The sequence below is a fragment of the Octodon degus genome, unplaced genomic scaffold (genome assembly GCF_000260255.1).
Source record: "Octodon degus isolate 3935 unplaced genomic scaffold, OctDeg1.0 scaffold00043, whole genome shotgun sequence".
Taxonomy (NCBI): domain Eukaryota; kingdom Metazoa; phylum Chordata; class Mammalia; order Rodentia; family Octodontidae; genus Octodon; species Octodon degus.
Window position 1 is genome coordinate 11,650,349 of NW_004524619.1, and position 22,403 is coordinate 11,672,751.

Sequence of the window (22,403 nt, forward strand, 5' to 3'; positions counted from 1 at the left end):
AAAATTAAAAAATAGATTGAATGAAGGTTGGAGGCCTCACATTTCAAGACAAATATTTTATCAAATTCGTCTAGTATCCCCACCTTGAATGAAAAACAGCCAAGATGTTGGGGTTTGAACCCAGTGGTATCAGACGTGACTCCCTTGTGGGTGATGTGGGCTCAGGTGGTCCTGTGTGAGGAGTGCCTAGATTACAGTTAGTAGGAAGCTAGTGAATGTCTTGATTACAGGTTAGTAATAATTTTTTCTTATTGTATATATAATCAATTTGATAAAGGGGATTTTCTTTCATTTTTAATTGAAAGAAGACTAAAACTTAGTACACAGTGCAAAAATAAATGCTCCCTTGCAACCCAGAGCTCCGCGCTCGGCCTGCGCTCTGAGACGCGTTGCCAGGCGCTGCGGTGCGCATCATCGGTGCTCCTGGGAGGACGCAAGCCGGGGCTGGGTGCCGGGACTGCCTCAGAGACCGAGCCAGACCAAACTGTAGGATCATCTAATGCAAAGCAAAGTGACGGTGTTAACTGGTTGAAAAACAAGCAAGCAAACAAAAACAACGTAGTGCATGAGCCCTGCAAACACTCTACGGTAAAAAATAGAAAGTACTACCAGCTTTTTCCCAGGGGTAACAGTTATTAGGCAACGGGTTGAGTCTTTCAGACGCTTTCCGCTCCCATGGGGGCGTATCTACGCATGCGCTCTCGCGCTCTCACACACACACACACACACACACACACACGCTGCAATTTCATAAACTAGGTTTAAAAGCATGTCTTAGGTTGTGTATTACCCTCGATTTAATATTTTATGCACCTGGGAAAAATTAAAGTACAGACACTGATTTGTACGTGTCATAGCTAAGTAATACACTTTTTCATAGCACTTGACTTAGCTAATAAAAGAAGTGTGTTAGGTCAAACCTGATTGTATGAATGAAAAACTAGCCTGAAGTTTAAGTGCCTTATCTACCAGTGCATTACGCGAGGAAGGAAAATTCGCTGTAATTGTGCTCCGACAAGCAGGTTAGAGAGGCAGGCGAGTCACAGCTGTGTGCAGCCTGCCCCAGCGTCCCGGGCGGCTCGAGGTTCCCAGGGCGCGGCGGGAGCGGCCGAGCCTGTTTGCACCCGTGTGGTTTACGTCGCGTCCTTGCTGAGTTCAGCGGGCCGCATCTTCGATGGACGCGTGCCCGGGGGCTGATCCGGTGTAAGCACAGGGGCCGAATGGCACTGCGCTTTGAAAGTCACTTTGCCTGCTAAATTAGAATGCCAATCCCGTGCTTTAAGTTTAAAATATAGACTAAAAAATGACTCAGTCATCTGGAAAATGATAGTGGATTGAACAGCTGTGTTTACTTTTCCTTCCTCCCCAAGTCACTCTGAATAATAGTAAATTGACTGTACACACACACACACTTGCTGTAGACAATTAGAACAACAGAGGAGAAAGCCACAGCAAAACACTAAGCTGCAAGCCCAGTCAGTGGGTGAGGACTCGCTGGGCAGACACCTGCTGGAAGGCAGGATTGAGTCCAAGGGAGCCACGTGATCTTTTTTGATAACAAACACGTGGTTGTGTTTAATATGAATCTAGTACCTAAAATGTTGTTGTCATGACATACTTAATGCACTCATGTGAAGTAAAGAAATGTTTTCTGAATTTTACTGTCTGCAGTTTTTCCTTGCTTTTGTGTGACATGTTATCTTTTGGAGAGCTCAGTTTACTTCCAGAAGGTTCAGCAGTTACTTTGAGTATAGCTATCAGTAATATCATTTACCTAGTATAGACAAGATAATGCCCTAACTGAATTATTATTATTATTATTTATTTTTATTTTTTTGCGGAACCAGGGATTAAACTCATGCCCTTGCACTTGCCAGGGAAGCGCTTATTCCACTGAGCCATCTCCCCAGCCCCTCTTTTTTTTTTTTTCCTTCTAACTGAATTATAACATAAGGGGGTTGAGTGGACAGGATATGTGTGAGGTAAGGCCAGAGCTGTGAGAGAGAACTTCATCTTCATCTTCCATAAGAGGAAGCCTACAGATAATGCCTAGACGTGAAAGATTCGAGGGAACAGCCTGAATGTTCCTCAGTGCCAGAAGCTCGGCTGAAGGAGTGGAAAGAGAACTGAATGCGGCTGTCTGGAGAATGGGCGCGTCTTCTTTCTTAGTGGTTCTGGGAGGCAGAGTTTCGTGGGACTACTAGTAAATTTTTTTTTTTTTTTTTTTTTTTGTTAATGTGCTCTTGATGTTATGCTCCTGTGTGAATGTTGAAAAATCACTTTTTGAAGTTTAAAGTTTTAAAGTCACCATGTGAGCCAGGCGTGCTAGCACACATGTGCAATCCCAGCACTCAGGAGGCTGAGGCAGGAGGATCACTGTGAGTTGGAGGCCAGCCTGAACTACATTACAAGACCGGGTCTCAAAAACAACAAAACTGAAGTCACTATTTTTTTGTAGCATCTCTTTTTGGGGGCGGGTACCAGGAATTGAAGTCCCAACCTTGCACTTGCCAGGCAGGCACTGTGCCACTGAGCTATAGCCCCAGCCTTCATATAGTGCCCTAATGCATGGATTTTCTCACATTTTTATAATATCACCAAAATTGACATGCATCTTAAGATCTTTTATCTTAGATTCAATGAACTGTGATGATCCTGATGGTGAATCTGACTTGTACATGACGTGAGTATACTTTTTTTCTTTTTATATGCAAGATTGCAGGCCTCAGTCTACCTCTTCCTCCCAAAAAATTGATTGGAAACATGGATCGTGAATTCATAGCTGAGAGGCAGAAAGGTCTCCAGAACTATCTCAGCGTCATCACCACAAACCACGTGTTGTCTAATTGTGAGCTGGTTAAGAAGTTTTTAGATCCGAACAACTACTCTGCAAACTACACTGGTAAGTGGAAGAGTCCGTGCGCTCCGGCCAGATGGGGCTATGTTCTCAGCAGCTGAGGTGTGTGGGGAAAGGGCACGTATGGGAGAGGGTAGGGTTTATTTACAAAGACTTACTTGATTGTAATTTTCTGTGGATTTATAAGAACATGCTTTTTCCCAAAACTTTGTAATATATCCACAGAAAAATATGAAAGAAGTTATTACATTTACATACAGTCTTGTCTTTATCTTTTTCTGACAGAATGGAGGGTGGATACTCCACAGTCCTATGTATATAGTCATCTCAACTTGACTGTTTTTTTGTATTTACAGTATACAGTGTGTCTCATTTTTACAGGGATTTGCTTCTGGGTGGCCCCTTCTGCCACCTTCCCTAGGGACCTTGCAGTGCAAAGCAGAGACCAGCTCTCAGCCACATCTTTTGCTTTCCCAGGAGCCCCCAGAGGTCTCAGGTAGAAAGGACTTTGCTTCCAATACTGACCATGTACATCAGCATCAGCATGCTAGCCTGATGTCAGCAGGACAAAGAACTGTGTGTTTATTTATTTAAACTCTGCAGACGTTTATTCCACTCAGCAGGACTCAGTCCTTGGCAGCGGCCTTCCTCATGGCAGCCTTTCTCACGGTGGCCATGTTGTTCAGCTCCTCACGCTTCTTCTTGGTGCAGATGTACGTTCCCACCTCTCTCTCTCTCTCTCTCTCTCTCTCTCTCTCTCTCTCTCTCTCTCTCTCTGATCCGGAGCCAGGGATTGAACTCAGGCCCTTGAACTTGCCAGGCAAGTGCTTATTCTACTGAGCTATCTCCCTGCCTGCCCACCCTTTTCTCGATGAACTTGAGGGCCCCGTTGTCCTTGGAGACCTTGAGCAGCTCCTTGGAGCAAAGCCACAAGCCTCCCAGATCATGTATCACTTGAACTCGGTGTGCTCGAGGTGAGGTGTCCATGGCGGCGGGGTGGCTGAGCTTCGGTGTGCTCACGTCCGTGAAGCCTACATCCAGGGGGTAGCGCAGAGCCACGGCTGCTGCTCTTCAGTGGTTGCTGTAGCAGGAGAACAGTGTGTTTAATACACTGGTATTGCCTGGAAAAGATCAGCCGAAGCCGCTGTAGGTCTGAACCAGTGAATAGGATTCAAGTGATTGGCTAACACAAACCGTGTTTGGTGGACTTGGGCATCGTTCATTTCCGTGCTGAGTGAAGAGCTTTTCGTTTTATGCTTGAGATCAGGCCCAAGAACCTATCTCCGCCTGCTGATGCTAGGCCTACGCTCAAGGGAAGAGATTATCAGGTACCTGGGAGAAGAGATTTGATCAGATACCTGGGTTTTCAGAGCATTTCTTTGGGGCTGGGGACGTAGCTCAGTGGCAGAGCACAGGCTTGGCCTGTGCAAGGCCTGGGGTTTGATCCCTGGCATCCTAGAAAACCAACAATATACACACTTTTTGTTGTAATCAGAGGGAGGCATTTTTTTATTTGTTTCAGAGATGGAGGAATAGAGACCTACGTATTTAGACATTAGACTTTTCTGCATAGTACAGTCACCCGGGAGGCTTTAAAAAGATCCTGGCGCCCGGGCTGCAGCCACGTCAGCGCATCTGCAGGTGGGCCTTGATGTGCAGAGCTCCGCGAATGCCTCCACTGCCTCTGAGTTTGTGAGGCTTACTGCTTACAGCGGCATCACGCGAGCCTGTTGAGTGCAGAGTTCTGGCTCCACCCGAGACCTGCCGTGTCCGGACCTGATTTTAGCAGGTCCCCGAGCAAATTGCATGCTTATTGAAGGGAAAAGCTGCCTCTGTATTTGCCGCCTGCAGGGTAGGTGCTGTGTGGGGCTAAGAAAAGTCCCTTTCCAGATGTGGCCATCAGAAGGAAAGCGTCCTTCAATCCTTGTTTACTGTGAATCGTAAGCTCAAGCGCCACACAGCTATGAGGACCCCATTCTTCCCCACTCGTTCTTTGGTTCCCACAGAGAAGAGTGGTGACACTTAGGAGTAGGGCTTTCCGGTCAGCTCCAGATAGAGTGGGATCTGTCCTGGCTCCCATTTCTCCATGCTTTAGCTGGTGTGTTCCCAAAATTGCCAGCAAGTCGTCCTGACATCTGCATTCTTTCCCGAGAGCCTGCTCGGGCTCTGAAGGCGGGTAGCAGAGGGCCTTGCTGGAGTGGCCATGCCGTTCGCTTGGCAGATGGCAACCATGTGCCAGCGGCGGCGCTGAGAGTTGGGGTGCAGATGCATGCGCTGCTGTCGTGGAGCTCGTGCCAGGTACATCAGTGCTAGAGGAGACCTCAGGGCTGTTTTATCAAGACTACCTCCCTTGTGTGTGCGTGCGTGCGCGCGCGTGTGCGTGCGTGCATGTGTGTGTGTGGTCTTTTTGAGAGAGTGGCTGTGTAGCTCAGGCTGGCCTTGGCTATGCCCAAGGTGGCCTTGAACCTGTGACAGTCTTCCTGCCTGAGCCTCCTGAGTGCTGGGTTTATAAGCATGTACCACCATACCTAGCCTTCTTGTGCTTTTAGAGATAAGGAGGACCCCAGAGGGAGGGGCCTTCCTGAGCCTTTTGTATTTGTGTGATTTGTTGTTTGGTCTGAGATTCTTTTTTTTTTTTTTTGGCTGAACCAGAGATTGAACTCAGGTCCTTGCTCTTGCCAGGCAAGTGCTTATTGTAGTGAGCCATCTCCCTGGCCCCCGAGATTCTTTTTAAGTTCAAATGCTATTTGGCTGTGGAAGGTTGTCTGGTCCCTGCTCCCCATGCCACTGTGCCCCCTCCAGCCCCCCCTCCCCAGTGGCCATGATCCTCGTCCCTAGTGTGGCGGATGATCAAGAGTCCAGAGTTAATGTGGGCAGCATAATAAGGCGGCCACCAGGAACTTCTACCAGAATCCCAGCGGCAAGAACCCAGCTTCTGTGCAGAGGGCAGAGTCCTAAATGAAACGTGGGTGAAGAGCGCTATTTTCAGAAAGAAGCTGGTTTAATTCCCCCTGTAAGTGAAAGATTAGAACATGCCTTTCCTCTTAGCTGACTCAGCGGCTGTGGTCAGGCCAGCCCGCCTGTGCCAGCCTCACGGAGCCCTTCCTGAAGTACGCAGCAGCGCCCCTGCTTCCCGGGGCACCTGTCCCTTGGAATGTGGATAGTGTCTCCTCCTCGGTTTCCTGGTGGCCTGTGGCTGCCACCCAGCCTGCTTTTGGTGGGATTTGAGTTCACATGGTGGCCAAGCTCCACAGCCACTTTTCCTGCTCCTTGCACTGACTGGGCTGGGCTTCCTGTTAGAGAGGACTGTGCCTACACCTGGTCCCCAGGGCATGGGTCGCTGGGAGTTCCTGGGACACCAGCATCTGCCTTGTGTCTACCAGGGACCCAGCTTGGAATCATTGGGTCTTTATTGTTTTCCTGGTTTTTTTCTAAATGACCAAATCCCCAAAGGTAAATGTAGGCCCGTGGTCCTCGGTGGGGAGTTGTCAGGTTCTTGTTTAACTAGAAAATCGGATGGAGGGCTGCACTGCACAGGGAAGGCTGGTGTCTCACCGTCGTGAGGAGCGTAATGAGAAACACCCAGAGCACCATCTTCGTCTTACTAACAACCTGCTTCTGTCATTTCAAAGCCTCAGTGCCCTGCAGCCATCTTCCCTTTTCAAGCTTCCATGTCCCCCCAGAGTAAGGGACTTTTAATATCTCCACAAAAGCCATTTGAACCAGAAATCCTGTTTGCAGCTTTGTCAACAGCAGCGTTTTCCTCAGCGGTCCCCAGGATGGTGCAAAGCTGGAGGCTGGGCAGGGACAAAAGGAGCAGGGCATGTTGAAGTTCTCTTCTAGCCCTGAAACCCAGAAACCTGACAGTAGTGCAATAAAGGGAGGGAGGGGCTAGAGGAGGTGATCGTATTCCAAACAAGCAGGGTGGGTTAGAGGGGTGGGATCCAGGAATTGAAAGACAGCCCTATGGGAGCACCTGGAACACCTGAGCCTCGGTGTGACCAAGAGGGTGACAGGCAGAGACCACCAGGCTTGTGTGGAGGCAACATGGTGTGGAACTTAGGGTGCATGTGGACAGAAGGTGGAAAAACCCTCTGTGGGGTCAGAGTTCTCTGGCCATCTTGGACCTTAGTGAGCAGAGGGTCCTTGAAGCATCAGTGTAAATTTTCAGATGTCTCCACATTCCTCAGATGTCCCAGGACCTGCAAAATTCCTTGTTCTGCCTTATCTCTCACCCTCTCATCTACATCTGCGGATGACAGCTCCGGCCGAGCTGTGTTCCTGCTGAGGGCGCATTCCTGCTGGCAGGCGGGTTGAGGGCTGGGAGAGTCTGGTCTGCGTGGATCCTTCCTGCCTGCCTGTGGGGAGGATGAGCTGGCTTTCCCACCTTGAGCCAGTTTATCAGCACTCTGCATGTGTCCGTTGGTGATGAAGAAATGGCACGGGGATTCCTTTTTGTTTTCCTGCTCTAATGAGGGGCTCCACATCCATTTGCCATGCTTTGAAACTTTAGTTCTTTATGAAGTACTTTCTAAGTACTTACTGTATGCCAGGCGCTGCAGGGGAAAGAGCAGCCTCTCCTCCACAATCCTGCCACCCAGGGCATGGGCACAAGGGGGCAGCCATGAAGCCTGTGGTCGTAAGCTCGGGCAGCACCTTGCCATGGGGAGGGGGAGAGCCTTGGGAGGTGCAGAGTCCATACCTAGGAAGGGCGGCAGAGGTGAAGGCCATGAAGGCTGCTGGTGAGTGGAAGCTGGCCTAAGGGAGGAGAGGCCTCCCCAAGCGGCTCGGCTCCTTGGAAGGCCCCCCAAGCAGACCGTCTTGTGGAAGAGAGGGCCACTGCAGGGATGGGGTGGCTCATAAGAGAAGGCGTCCTGGCGGGGGAGCAGGAGGGCAGACAGAGCTAGGAAGGTGAGGTGGGCCAAGGGAGAACACAAGTGACGTGGAGGCAAACCTCAGTGTGTAGTGTGGCAGTGCCCGCAGGGAGGCAAGGCCAAAAAGACAGCTTAGGCCAGAGGTGGGCCGGGCACTGGGCCTAGCAGGTTGGTGCTGATTCGGTGAGGAAGTAGAGAGTTGGGGAAGGCCTCTGAGCAGAGAGGATTGAAATGGGTTGCCAAGTCAGAGGAGGAACATGGGGCTGGGGAAGATGGAGCTGGGGCTGTAGCGCAGTGGCACGGGTCTCCTTGGCAGGCGTGAGTTCCTGAGTTCAATTCCTAGTACAAAAAAAAAAAAAAAAAAAAAAAAATCATTGGGAACATGGAGCCATTTGACAGTAAGTCACAGATCAGTGAAAAGAAAATGTCCTTTTTTCCAATTCTCTAATTTCTAATGTTAAAAAGAAGGAATGTATTTATAGTCTTCAGTGTATTAGTAAAAATTTATCATGTTCCATGTGTAGACGTATTCACCCATTTTTAAAAGTATGTGATACACAGTGACATAAAGTAAATAATTGCTTTTTTTTTGTTTGTTTTGTTTTGAGACAGGGTCTCACAATGCAGTTCAGGCTGGCCCTGAGCTCACGTTTTAGTCCAGGCTGATCTCGAACTCACCGTGATCCACCTGCCTCAGCCTCCCCAGTGCTGGGATTACAGGCACGCGCCATCACGGCCGGCTTACTGTTAGTTTTAAACAGTTGTCTTACAGTCTCTTGAAATGGTGTTGCACTGCATTGGATGAGTACTTCTCACATTGTCTTCTCAAAGTTGACATGAATAATTTTCACTTAAAATAATTAAATTTTGCTTTCAAATTATTTTGGAAATTCTAAGAACTCTTTATATTAACATTATCAAGGAGGTGCAGAGCCCGCAGAGATGTGCTTTGGCAACCGCCGGTCCTCCCACATGGCTCGCTGCATCCTAGGCTACCAGTGTAAGTGCACCTGGAGCCGAACTTGCATTTTGTCATCACTGGTGTCCTTCCGAGCAGATGCCACTGGGAAGTAACTTCCCAAGTCAGTAAACAAATGGCTGATACATTGTTTTCTCCCTCAAATCCCTTCACTGCAGAAGGAGCTATAAAGTTACCAAAATGATAGTTTGCTGAGGTGTCAGCATACTAATTCCAGAGGAGGCCTTTGCCTTAGGGAGAACGCTTCTGGTGACACTCAGGACCCGTCTGGTCCACACTGGGCGGAGGTGAAGTCCCGCAGTGCACTGGGAATGTTGCTGCTGCTTTCAGGGATCCGAGTGGCTTCGTTTACTCCCTGCCTGCCTCGGAAAGGAAGTGGCAGCTTGAGGGTGTGTTTTTCTCAGGAAGTGTGAACACGCGGTTATGAGCATCTTAATAGGGTGTACTTTAAAGAACTTCCGCTTCTCATTGCCGGCTGCAGAGGGGAAGCATTGCATGACAGATGAACCCTGAAAGGAAGCACGGAGATTCTTTCCAGTAAGCAGACTCCGTGACTTCCCGCAGTGGAGCCGGTGTTGCTGAACACCCATGTTTTTCTAAAACACTGGCTTTATTTCCAGCGTATGTTTAAGGCTAATGAGTTCTTTGTTGGTGAAAGCTATAATTTCCCAAGAAATGAAGATGAGATGAATATCCCTTAGAATGTTAAATGCTGTTCCAGTCTGACTTTAGAACATACATTGAGTCTTGGGCTTGGATTGTGGTCTGGTGCTTCTATTGAATTCTTGTCTTAGGCCAGCTACTATACATATTCTAGATTTTTCCCATGTTAAAAACTATGTATTACCATGTCATTAATAATTGTATTTTTTGGGCTGGTGAGATGGCTCAGTGGTCTAAAGCACCTACTTAGAACAAGCTTAGCAAAGCACAGGGACCGCGGTTCAATCCCCCAGCACCACATGCCAGCAAGCCCCGCCCCCTGGTAGGCTGAGCTGCCCCCCCCCCATAAATAAATAAATAAATAATTTTTGGGGCCGGGGAGATGGCTCAGTGGAATAAGTGCTTCTCTGGCAAGCGCAAAGGCCTGAATTCGGGGGGAAAAAATTGGATTTTTTGCTTTTTAAATTTAATTTTTGAATAATTTTACAAAGCAATTGCAGTGGCAGAGTAGGGGGTGTTCCACGTGTCCCCTCCCACCAAGTTTCACCAATGTTAACATCTTTTCCTTCCTGATGTAGGAAAAATATGACTCCCACCCCGTTAGGTGTTAAACATACAGAGCAGGTGGTCTTACTCTTTTGAGAAATGAACTCATAAACAAAGGATGTTAGGAAAGAAGAGTCTCATTGGAAATCAGGAGGAAGAGCGTCGCGCCTGGATTGTGAGGAGGTGTCCTGGGTGATGGCAAGAGTCATTTACAGAGCAGCATCACAACGTGGTGTGGTGTGGGTCAGACTGCAGTTAATCTATAGGCGCACACAAGGCCCAGTAGGGAAGTGAATCACGCAGCCAGGTGCCTGGAACACCAAAGGAAGTTGTGGAAAAGGCGAGGAGCGCGGACCCAGACGCTCTGTCCGCCACCTCTGCGGGGGTGTCTGCCTGGGCCGCCTGCGCCGCGCGGGCCGGGTACAGCGCAGGCTCATGCTGCTGTTATCTCCTGGCTCTCCAGATGTGCCTCCAGCCACAATTCTGATGTCCATGTTTTGGTGTTGAGGTCCTTGAGGACCGTCCCTCTCTGACTGTATGTTAATATCTGCCTGATTTAGCTGCCTATTAGGGGACCGCACTGTTTTATCAAAACTAGGAAATTAACTTTGGTAAATCTAATACAGGAGTTGGTAAATTAACATTGGTAAATCTAATACTCAGATTCCATCAGTTCTTCCGCTCAGATGCTTATCTCTTCCAAGGTCCAGTCTACAATTCCACATTGTTTTTAGTTTTCATCTTAGTATGTTTTGTAATTAAATATTTCAAGGAGGTCATTGACTATAAGGATTTTAATTGTGAATAAATCTGAAGTGTATAACTCTTTCATAATACGTTTGACTAATGAGTTTCTAAAATGTCTTTGCAGAAATTGCCTTACAACAGGTCTCCATGTTCTTCCGGTCAGAACCGAAGTGGGAGGTGGTAGAACCGCTGAAGGACATAGGTGAGCGAGCGGCTGACCGTTCTGTGAAAAGGACGGAGCCCAGGACGGGCTTCCTAGTGCAGGCTGGGATTCCTGTCCCAAGAAAGCGCAAGTGCCCTGGTGACGTGTGTCCTTTTTGCCTCCCTACTGCTTGAGGATACAGACATTTTAAGGCTGTGCGTTGGTTAAAGCCCCTTCAGAGGGACTTGGAGGGCAGTAACTTTGAGAGTCACCACTTACTATCTGTCCTATTCACTGAATCTTGACTGAAGAACTCTTTTCCTGCTGTTTCCAAGAAGAGAGTAATTTCTTTGTTGTTTTGGGGATAGCCTTTACCATGTCTTGCGAGAGCTTGCATGGCCGGGGGTAACATGGCTAAGCTTCATTTTGACTATTAGTGAAACTGAAATCATTTGTTGTCAAAACTGTAGAGCTATAAGCTTATTTTTGCTTTTGTGGCAGGCTGGAGGATTAGGAAAAAATACTTCTTGATGAAGATTAAAAATCAGCCAAAGGAACGGCTGGTATTAAGCTGGGTAAGCTAATTCTTGGCTTCCGTCTTATTTCAGGAAACGTAGATATCTGACAAGAGGATTACAGAAGTACTGCAAGCCTCAGTGATAATGTCAGGGTTTCCTCAGCCCCGCATCAAAGGATAGTCATTTTAAATTGCTTTGCTATTTATTTGGTTATAGAGATATAGTTTGCTGGTAAACATTTAGAAAGAAATAGAAACACTTTAAAATAGTTTTTCTGCAATCTCTTTATATGACAGGTTTTTTTTAAAAAATGTATTTGGTATGGGGTCTCACTATGCAGCTCGGACATGTAGTGATCCTCCTGATTTCAGCCTCCCCATCCCTGGATTACAGGTGTGCACTGCCACGCCTGTTCCCAGTCTTGGTGCCTGGCTTGGCAGGCCTGGGGGCAGGGCTGGTGCCGCATCCGGTGCTGGGGATTGATCCCCAGTCCTTGTGCTTCCCTAAGCAGGCACTTAGTCAGAGGGACCGGTTCACATGGGATTTATCTTCGGGTGACCAAGGTAGTGCCCTAATACTTCCTTCTTCTCATGTTTCCAGGCTGACCTTGGTCCCGACAAATACTTGTCAGATAAAGATTTCCAGTGTCTAATCAAACTTCTGCCTTCCTGTTTGGTAAGTATGAGTCCTACTATTATTTTCAGCGTGGATCACAGCCTTACAGGGTTTTCTTGAGGGTGAATGGGGTAGAAGGGCTAGAAATACTCAATAAGCTCGAGAGAATGGGCAGCTACCAAGGGGCTCAGGGCAGGGTAAAATTGCATGGTACCACCGTAGGTCAGGTATCATGATAGCAGGACGCACGCCTGTGACCCCAGCACTTGGGAAGCTGAGGCAGGAGGATCACTGTCAAGTTGGAGGCTAGCCTGGGCTGCATAGTGACTTCAAGGTCAGCCTGACATAGTGAGAAAGCCTGACATTAGTTTCAGACAGCTAATTAAAGAAAACAAAGAATGTTTTGTCAAGCTAGAGAAATCAAGCTTTCAATGAGTCCGATGGATGGCCAAGATAAATGTAGTCTTCGTGAGTTTGGTTGTATGATACAAGCTGTCAGCACCAACTTATTTATTTACTTACTTACTTACTTACTTACTTACTTACTTACTTACTTACTTACTGGGGATCAAACTCAGACCTTGCACTTGGCAGGCAGGCTGTTAAGCCACTGAGCTATCTCCCTGGCCCAGCCCAAACTTTTAAACTCTTCCTTTTCCCTTCCTTCCCCTGTTTCCCTCCCTTCCTCTTTCCTTTCCCTTCTTTCCTCTTTCCTTCTTTCTTCCCTCCCTTCCTCTTTCCTTTCCCTTCTCTTTTTTTTGTGGTGCTGGAGATTGAACCTAGGCCCTTGCCCGTGCTAGGCAAGTACTCTACCTCTGAATTATGCCCCAGTGTCTTACACTTCCTTTCATAAACATCTGCTTCTTACAAAACATGGTTCATACAAGAGTACATTAATTGTGAAAGTCTGATGGCACAGAGGAATAAAAATAGAAAATAAAACTCCTCTGGGATTACATCCCAAGCAACAAGAAGCAGGAACCAGAGTGTTACTCTCAGAATTTTTGTATGATTTTTTTTTGAAAATGTATATTTATAATTTTACAGGGACACAGCCATGGCCTTTTCTTCCAGTACTGGGGATCGAACTCAAGACCTTGCACTTGCCAGGCAGGTGCTTATGATGTGCCGCTGAGCTATATCCCCTGCCCTATATTTATAATTTTAAAGCCCAGTATTTTTTTCATTAATGGTGCACCGTAGAATCTTTTTTTTTTTTGGTGGGGGGCTGCTCAGCCTGCCCTTGGGGCAGAGCTGCCACTGGCACCAGATTGAACCACGGTCCCTGTGCCCTGCGCGTCCCTGAGCTTGCCTGGGCAGCGCCGTAGACCGCCAAGCTCCCACACGAGCCCTGTACCTTGGTCTTTAGTTCACAGTAAATGCAGTACGACATCATTATTAACCGACTACGTAGAGTTGGCGACACCTTACTCACCTGGTTTACGAGACACTTGCATGTCACTTTTTGCTGTTACATAAAAGAAAAATGTGGTGAGCACAGTGCACACGCGTGTGGTTCCAGCGGTCTGGAGGACTGAGGCAGGAGGGTTGCGAATCGGAGGCAGCCTGGGCAACGCTGCAAGACCTTGTCCCAAAACAAAATGTAAAAGGGCCGGGGGCATAGCTCAGTGCAGAGGTCCTGGTTTCAACCTCCACAACCAGAAGGAAAAAAGCAAAGTAACCAGTTTTAGCCAACCATTTGTACCCAGCCTTGTTGTCCGAAGATAAGCACCTAGAATTAGTAAGAAGTATGTGGGGCGGGTGAGACTGTGTGCACGTCCTCCGTCACATCCCCTGTGCAAGCTGTCATCATGGGGAGGACCTTCCCCTCGTCCTTCCTCTGCTCCTCCTCTTTTGAGAGGCTGCTGGCATCCTGGGGGCCTCATGCCTGCTGCCAAGTGCTGGGCCACTGGACTGCACCCTGAAGCCCTTCATTCATGTCAGCGTGGGCTGGGGTTTTCTTATTCCACTCCTTTAATTTCTGTTTGGAGTGATGGAAATGTCCTGTAATAGAGTCCCATGTCATATAACTGGATACACCGAAGCTATTCGGTTGGAGAACTTTAACTAGCTAAGTTATAATGAAGCTGTTAAAAGTCAGCATCAATTCTGATATGAAGATCAGGGGAAACTTTATGCTAATTTGTCACACTTTCTTGGGGACACACACAACATTCCACCCTCTCCAGTCCCCTTTGGGTCCAGAAGCCCTGTCTTCTGAGCTCCCATGGGTCTAGATTGCGTGATACTCCATAGAGCCCAGCGGGCACAGTGCCTGAAGCCAGCCCCTTCCAGGTAGGATGAGGACTTTCCTTTTTTTGTGCATTAGGTAATTTGTCTTCCCCCTCCTTACTTGCCCTGTCCCCGTCTGAGGACATTATAATTTGTCATACTGCAGACATTGTAGAAGGGCAGGAGGAGTCATGCAGGCTGCTTTCCAAATGGGCCAAGAAGCCCAAAGATGCTGCTTTTGTTTGTTTCCTGGCTGACCAGGCATCCAACAGCAGCGTGGAATCGCAGGCACGGCTGTGAGCAGCTGTTTCCATCTGCACCCCTACTTGTGCTTGGCTGTGGCTGCATGCTGTGTCAGTGTGTAGACGCAGAGTATCAAGGCCACGGCCCCCGGCCAGGCACAGTGGCACACGCCTGCCTATGATCCCAGCACTCACAGGAGTCTGAGGTGGGAGGATCCAGAAATTTGAGGCCAGTCTGAGCTACATAGTGAACTCAACTCCCAATGCCACCCTGAACTACATAGTGAGATTCTGTCTAAAAAAAAAAACAAAAACAGGTGCTGGGGAGATGGCTCAGTGGAATAAGCACTTCCCCGGCAAGCGCAAGGGCCTGAGGTCAATCCCCGGTTCCGCCAAAAACAAAAACAAAAACCCACTACTTCCAAAACTCAAACTTTTCTCCTCCTCCACCCTGCTTTAACCTGAACCATAAGAGAGCGTGGGGGGCCGGGGAGATGGCTCAGTAGAATAAGTGCTTGCTTGGCAAGTGCAAGGCCCTGAGTTCAATTTTATTTTATTTTTTTTTGGTTCTAAAAAAAATTAAAAAAAAAGCGTGGGCTGAGGCGGATCCCGCAGGGGGAATGCACAGGGGTGGGGGGTGGGGGCGCACGCTGTTGGGGGGTCCTCCAGCAGGGCAAGCTGTCGGCTTCCTTTGTCACTGGAGTTTGTGTCCTCCGAAGGAGGGCCTAGCTGATCATCTCGCAACTTGGAAGTACCATCTCTTCAGGGAATGTCATGTTTGCGTGCCACACAACCAGCAGATGATGCGTGACTCTGCACGAGCAGATTCCGGCCCCACAGGGACCTAGGCCCTAGGCAGATCAGTGCAGATCTCCTTTTTGTCTTGGCAGCACCCTTACGTGTACCGGGTCACTTTTGCCACCGCCAGCGAGTCCTCTGCTCTGCTGATCAGGATGTTTAGTGAGAAGGGAACTTTGAAGGATCTGATCTACAAGGTACTCTCGGCCAGGCCATTCGTGGTCAGTAAGTTCTCACGTCCCTTTCGAACTCCCTAAGGTTCCACAAACAAGACCCTAAGGGTTGTATTTTAATGTTGATTTTAGTTGGAAAGATTTTACCCAGTTTGGTTAAATAGCATTCCTCCCCACACCCGAGGGGCAGATGAGCCCTCTGGGGCTGTAGGCTGCTCGCTCAGGTCAGTTGTAAAGTTTGTGTCTTGCACTTGTTGAAGCGCTCTAACAGTGTGCAAGACTTTGGGGGCTATAAGGCAAGATGGGCACATCCCTGGAACACAGATGGGCCCAAGCCCGGGTCAGCCTCTGTCAGCTACACAGACTGCTCAGTTTTGTACCCTACATCACATCCCACGGCTGGTCCTCTCTGCTTAGTAGGTCCTTGGCTGCTTCCTCACCTGTTCTTCATTCTTCTTTACAGGCAAAACCTAAGGACCCATTTCTGAAGAAGTACTGCAACCCGAAGAAGATTCAGGGCCTTGAACTCCAGCAAATAAAAACATATGGGCGGCAGATATTAGAGGTGAGAGGTACCTAACTTCTGTTTAAGTTGCGCTGCAGTCTCATTCAAAGTCTGTTATTCTTATGGAAAAGTTCTCAGGAAATAGCCAAAATCTGGGGCGGGGAGATATCTCAGTAGAATAAGCACTTTCCTGGCAAGCGCATGGATCTGAATTCAATCCCCGATTCCGCCAAAAAAGAAATAGCCAAAATCCCTGACATTGTCTGGTTATTTGTAAGCTGATAATAGTAAACATACTCTACCCCAAAAAGCAAATATTTGAAATGAAGGTGACAGTAACTTAAATTCCAAAAGCTTTAGCTGTTGCAATTTTGTGTCTGAGCTTTAAGTATTTTTCTGAGTGGAGACCTTTCACGGTGTCTCAGGCTGATCGGCATCTCTGTGCCAAGGTTTTTTATTGCATGTCATATATGTACACCTGTATCTGCATTGCAGAAGTGTGAACAGAGCGATACCTTCTCCTGTTAGGGATGGATACAAAGCTCAGTGCTAGTGTGCCGAATACATAAGGCCTTGGCTGTGATCCTTAGCACTGCAAGAGAGGAACAGAGAGAGAGAGAGAGAGAGAGAGAGAGAGAGAGAGAGAGAGAGGAAGAAAGGACGTTTTCCATGTCACTCTAGATCATGTTCTCCAGGCCTCTTGGATTTCGCAATAAAAATACTTAAGCACCCCACTCCCCCATGTGGCACATATTGAACCATAAATTCTATCCGTACGCTACTTCTAGTACATTTTTGAACCTAAGACAAAAGATTTTTAAGAAGAATCCTTTATTTTTTTTTATTTATTTTTTTAAATTTTTATTTATTTATTTTTACATTTTATTTATTGTGTGGCCAGTTCAGCCCACCTGTGGGCGGGGCTGGCTGGCATGTGGTGCTGGGGGATCGAACCGTGGTCCCTGTGCTTTGCCAAGCTTGTTCCAAGTAGGTGCTTTAGACCACTGAGCCATCTCTCCAGCCCCGACAAAAGATTTTTAAAACTACAAGGAGCAGCTGTGTTCTTTGCTTCGGTCCTCAGTGCACTGCCCTGTGAACCTCCTTTGCCGGTTTCTCCAGGTCTTTGTGGGGGGGGCGTGGAGCCCCTCTTTTCCTGGGAGTCACTGTGTGCCTCAGTGGCAGCTGAAAAGTGATTCTTCTTGTGGAAGCCTGCTGCATCTTTCTTTCTTTCTTTCTTTTCTTTTTTTGTCTCTTTGAGACAAGGTCTTGCCATGCAGTTCAAGATTGCCTTGAGCTCACTTTGTAACCCAGGCTGGTCTCGAACTTGCAACAATCCTCCTGCTTCAGCCTCCCGAGTGCTGGGATTATGGGTATGCACCACCACACCTAGCTCTGCAGTGCTTCTATTAATTAAAAAATTTGGGCCAGGGTGAGACTTGAGCTGGGATCAGAAGGCACTTCAAGCATAAGCCGCTCTCTCCGGCTGCCTCTCCATTCCCAGGAGCTTGGTGCTGGAAAGCATTCAGCTTCACTCCCTTTCCCAAGGGTGGAGGTGGCATTTTTCTTTAGCAGTCTCCCCGTGACCTGTTTCATTTTGTTTCAAAACACTGAGTTAAAGAAAAAAAATGTTCTTAGCACTTGTTTTGCTTTGCTTTTGGTGCTAAGGGTTGAGTCCAAGGCCCAGCGATTCCATCATGTATCCGCGTAGTTGGGGGGAATGTAATGTGCGTATGCTCGTTGGTAGGTGCTGAAGTTTCTGCACGACAAGGGATTTCCTTACGGGCATCTTCATGCCTCCAACGTGTTGCTTGACGGGGACACCTGCCGGTTGCTGGACCTCGAGAACTCCTTGCTGGGCCTGCCCTCCTTCTACCGCCCCTTCTTCACGCAGTTCAGGAAGATCAATGTAAGTTAGTCAAGCAGTGGGGTCATCTTAGGGCTATCCCACAACTAAGCTGAAATGGCAGAGGGGCGAGGAAGGGATAGAGTGACTAACTAGAGAACCATAGAGGGCAGGCCACGCCTTTTGGGTAGCAGGACGTCTGGTGGGCTGTTTTGTTTTGCTTTGGTTGTTTGAGACAGTGTCTTGCTGTGTGGCTCAGGCTGGCCTCAAACTCACAGTGAGTCCCCTGCCTCGGCCTCCCCGGTGTTGGGATTACGGGCATACTCCACTGTGCCGGGCGGCCTCCTGAGCTTTTACAAAAGGACTTGAGCTTCACTTTGGAGTGGGACTGTCCCCGGGCCGTGTGTCTTCGTGGCAGCCTGGGGCAGAAGCACAGGAGCCTCCGGGCCAAGCGGCACGGTGAACGCTCTCTTTCCCTCACAGACGTTGGAAAGCGTGGATGTGCACTGCTTTGGGCACTTGCTGTATGAAATGACTTACGGACGGCCGCCTGACTCAGTGCCCGTGGACTCCTTTCCTCCTGCGCCGTCCATGGCTGTGGGTCAGTATGGGCTTGGGGCAGGGCTGGGGGCTGGGCGCCTGCAGAGCTGCTCACGTGCCTTCTGGAGTCCAGGGAAGGCCCCGAGAAAGCTGCCATCCTCCACAGCCTGCGCAAACACTGCAGATAGCTTGTTTGTCTCTCAAATGGGGCCCTTCAGAAACTTTCTGTAAAATATGTTAGAATTTTGGAAACAAGTGGATGTAGAATCTTAATCAGATACAGAAGCCCAGCTGAGTACCTCGAGGCCAGTGTCGAGGACCCAGACAAGTGCCCAGAGTCCAACCACAGCTGGCCCGAGCCTAAAAAGCAGCCCAGGAGCCACAAGCTGGGAGCCTGGTGGACGAGGGCCCTGCAGGCCGGCCAGCTCAGCCCTGAGCGCAGTGGATCTGGGAGTCTTCTGGGGCCGCTGAGGCCAGGGCACTGGTGCAGGCTCGCAGGGCTCCTCCGTTCTCCCTGCAGCCGGCTCAGAGCTCAGGGCCCAGGCAGAGAAAGAGGGCAGGTGAGCTCTCGGACCACTGTGGGAGCCAGCACTCCTCAGTGCAAGAGCACGGCCCTGAGCGTCCTGTCTGGGTCTGAGCGCCTGAAGCTGGACCATACGTGTGTAGGAGGGTCTGGTTGCATCCACAGTGTTGGATGGTGCCGTGTCAGCAACCAACCTCTCAGGTATTGGTGTTTTTTTTGGTTTTTTTTCAGGTAGTGGTTTTGATTAAAAGCAGGCAAGCAACAAAACGTCTTTCAAACTCAGAATTTTGCTTCTGTGTAGTGTTCACTTTGCTCTTCAGGGAACACTTATGAATGATGTCTTGAGTTCTTCCATTTAACTTGGAAATACGCTTGCTTTCTGTCCGCACGTGGCTTCTGGTTTAGTCATCGGTGGCTCCGGAGTCGCCGATGTTCCCCTCCTCCCCACGCCATCTGTCTGTGTGTGAAGAGTTTTGACACTGTTCTGAGCAGCCTGAGACAGCTGTTGCAAAGCTGTGTCAGACTTTTCATGGCCCGGTGGATTTGCCAGCAATGTTCTGTGGAACTAAACTGTGTATCTGTTCATTTCAAGTGGCCGTGTTGGAGTCCACGCTGTCTAGTGACGCCTGTAAACATGGCATGCCCACCGTCTCCCGGCTCTTACAGATGCCGTAAGTCGATCGTCTGCTTCGGTTGTGATGTCAGTAAGCTTGCTGAACACGGGGCCACTGTGCTCAGGGGCCCGGCACTCAGTCACAGTCCCTGCGGCATGGAAGTGACCTGCCTCCAGGTGGTCGCTTGCAGCACATACCCTGGTGTCCCATGCCCTCCCTGCTCCAGGCTGATCGCTCTCCTTGAACACCAGCATCCTTTTCTCATGTGTCTCTTCTCCGTCAGCATTAGCGTTGTGTGCGTACGCGTGGCGCCCCTACTTAGGCAGTGCCATCACAGAGCTCCAGCGCCTCCCCTTCCTGAGGCCATGGCGTGCCAGCTGGTGGCAGCTGTGGACAGTTCACCCGTCACAGAGCCTCCAAGCTCTGCCCTCCCGAGGAGGCAGCTGTTCCCGGGCTGCTGTGCTTCTGTTGGTCGCTTCCTTACTGGGCATAATTCATTACACACCTTGCTTGGACCGGGCACTGTGCTGCAGCTCCGCACTCAGGGGCACCCTCCCTTAAAGTCAGACAGTGAACAGGTCCTGAGCCTGCTGCTCTTGTCTTTGTAGCTCGTTATCTAGCAGAGGTACACTGGAAGCAGTGACAGCAGGCAAGGCGAGGGAAGGCTTGGCGCAGCCAGAGCTCAGGGGAGGCAGGCGGTGACTTAGGTTCCTTATTCATTCTTTCTACAAGTTGTTTTCTTTTATAATGCTTTGGTTTAGTTTGGTTCCCTTTTTAATTTTTTTTTTTTTTTTTTAATTTGGCCAGCTCAGCCTGCCCTGAGGGCGGGGCTGGTGCGACATGTGGTGCCGGGATCCTGGACTGCAGTCCTCTGCCCTGCCTGAGCTTGCCAAAGCGGGTGCTTTAGACCACGGAGCTATCTCACGGCCCCTCCCTTTTTAATTTTTTTGTTGTTGTTGGCGGGAACTGGGAATTGCACTTAGGCCCTTGCGCTTGCCAGGGAGGCACTTATTCCACTGAGCCATCTTCCCGGCCCCAGCCCTTTTTAATTTTGAAAGAGGGTCTTGCTGAGTTGCCCAAGCTGACCTGGAACTCACATGTATCTACCATTCTTTCAGTTCTCCCATTATCTTCATCTATTTCTAAAAAAAAAAAATTTGTTTTTGTTTTTGGTCTTTTTGAGACAGGGTCTCACTATGCAGTTCAGGCTGGCCTTGAGCTCACTTTGTAATCCGGGCTGGTGTCAAACTCCCAGTGATCTCCCTGCTTCAGCCTCCTGAGTGCTGGGATTGTAGGTGTGTGCTGCCACAACCCAGCTGCATTCTCCTACTTTAATCCAAAGTTTTTGCTTCACCTAAGTCTTTCCATCCCTTGGGCTTCAGCCTGGAGAATCACAACGGGAGAAGTATGACCTATGCTCAGTTAAAATATGTCTCTGGAAGTAAATGGAAATGTGGTGGGGAGGGCCGGGGCTTTGAGGAGTGCTGCAGGGAAGAGGTGACCTTGTCTGAGGAAGCTCTGTCCTTAGAAAGGGAGGGACACTGCCTGGAGGTGGCTCAGGGGCATAAGAGCCTACCACGCAAGCACAAGGTCCCAAGCCAGTTTGATCCTTGTTACTGCAAAAAATAAAAGTTAAATAAATAAATAAATAAAAAGTCTATGGTCAGTCCCCTGAAATTTATAAATATAAATTTATATTTATAAGGTAAAGGAAGAAAGGGAAGAGTATGCAAGGAAAGTCTCATAGGAGCGTGGGCACTCTCCAAGCAGCCGTGTGGGTCAGAGCAAGTCAGAGGCCCTGGTACTGCTACTGTTCTGGCTTGGGGGATGGGGTGCTGGGGATCAAACCAGGGCCTCATGCATGCGAGGCAAGTGCTCTACTACTGAGCTGTACCCCCCGCCCATACCAGTGCTTTTCTTTTGTTCTATTCTATTTTATTCTATCTATTCTGTTCTATTCTGTTCTGTTCTGTTCTGTTCTGTTCTGTTCTGTTCTGTTCTGTTCTGTTCATTGTACCAGGAGTCAAACTCAGGACCTTGAACTTGCCAGGCAGGCACTTTACCACTAAGCTGTCTCCCTGGCCCAGTTGCTATTTGTTTTAAAATGGAGCCTGAGAAACAACTGGAGACAAATTATTTTTCTCTTAGATTAATAATTTGTGTGTGTGTGTGTGTGTGTGTGTGTGTGGCCAGCTCAGCCCACCTGGGGGCGGGGCTGGCTGGCATGTGGTGCTGGGGGATTGAACCGCGGTCCCTTTGCTTTGCTGAGCTTGTTCTAAGTAGGTGCTTTAGACCACTGAGCCATCTCACCAGCCCTCTTAGATTTCAATCAGAATAATTCCTTTCTACTTACTTGAACATTTATCTTTTACTGAGCTCTAGGATAAATTTTATTGAGACTGGAAAAGAGAGGAAAACAACTTTTTTTTTTTTTTTAAAGTATCTACTGCTTATATTTGCAATGTCTTTGCAAGTTGCTATTTGAAAAAGAAAAAAAAATTCCAAATACTACATTGCCTTACAATGGGGAGACGACATCTGGTGCCCTGCGGGGCCAGTGCGCTGGTGACTTTCCCGAGGCAGGGGTTGGAGGGTCCTGGGTCACACTGATGGCTGTGAACTCCGGTGCCTCTTGTACACACTGCAGGTGGGCTGGCTGGGTGGGCTGCCTGAGTGGAGGGGAGAGCTGGGGGCTGAAGGCGCCGCCATCTGCTCGGATCCTCTCTGTGAGATCCCGGTCTGGGCCTTGTCTCATAAAGATTTGGTTGTTTTGTTCTTTACAGATTATTCAGTGATGTTTTACTCACCACTTCTGAAAAGCCACAGTTTAAGGTAAAGCAAATCATATTGTTTTTTATTTTATTTTAATTTTTAAAATCATATTATTTTTTAGCTTGTGACATTAATAAGTTGACTCTGAATATCACTTCTTTTAAACTAAAAAAGAAAATTACAATAGGGAAAATTTGGAAATAACCTAAATATCTTGTAA

The 22,403-nt window shown here is 48.5% G+C and overlaps 1 protein-coding gene across 1 annotated transcript in view; it reads left to right on the forward strand.

Annotated features, from left to right (window-relative positions):
• Positions 1-22,403, forward strand: part of Pxk (PX domain containing serine/threonine kinase like) — a 55,880-nt gene that overhangs the window by 11,721 nt on the left and 21,756 nt on the right. Inside the window, exons 3-12 of the mRNA XM_023715728.1 lie at positions 2,716-2,902; positions 10,791-10,868; positions 11,310-11,383; positions 11,927-12,001; positions 15,306-15,410; positions 15,850-15,951; positions 17,636-17,797; positions 18,218-18,335; positions 19,390-19,468; positions 22,195-22,243. Of these exons, the coding sequence (XP_023571496.1) occupies positions 2,764-2,902; positions 10,791-10,868; positions 11,310-11,383; positions 11,927-12,001; positions 15,306-15,410; positions 15,850-15,951; positions 17,636-17,797; positions 18,218-18,335; positions 19,390-19,468; positions 22,195-22,243 (981 nt within the window). The 5' untranslated portion in view covers positions 2,716-2,763. The remainder of the gene's footprint in view (positions 1-2,715; positions 2,903-10,790; positions 10,869-11,309; positions 11,384-11,926; positions 12,002-15,305; positions 15,411-15,849; positions 15,952-17,635; positions 17,798-18,217; positions 18,336-19,389; positions 19,469-22,194; positions 22,244-22,403) is intronic.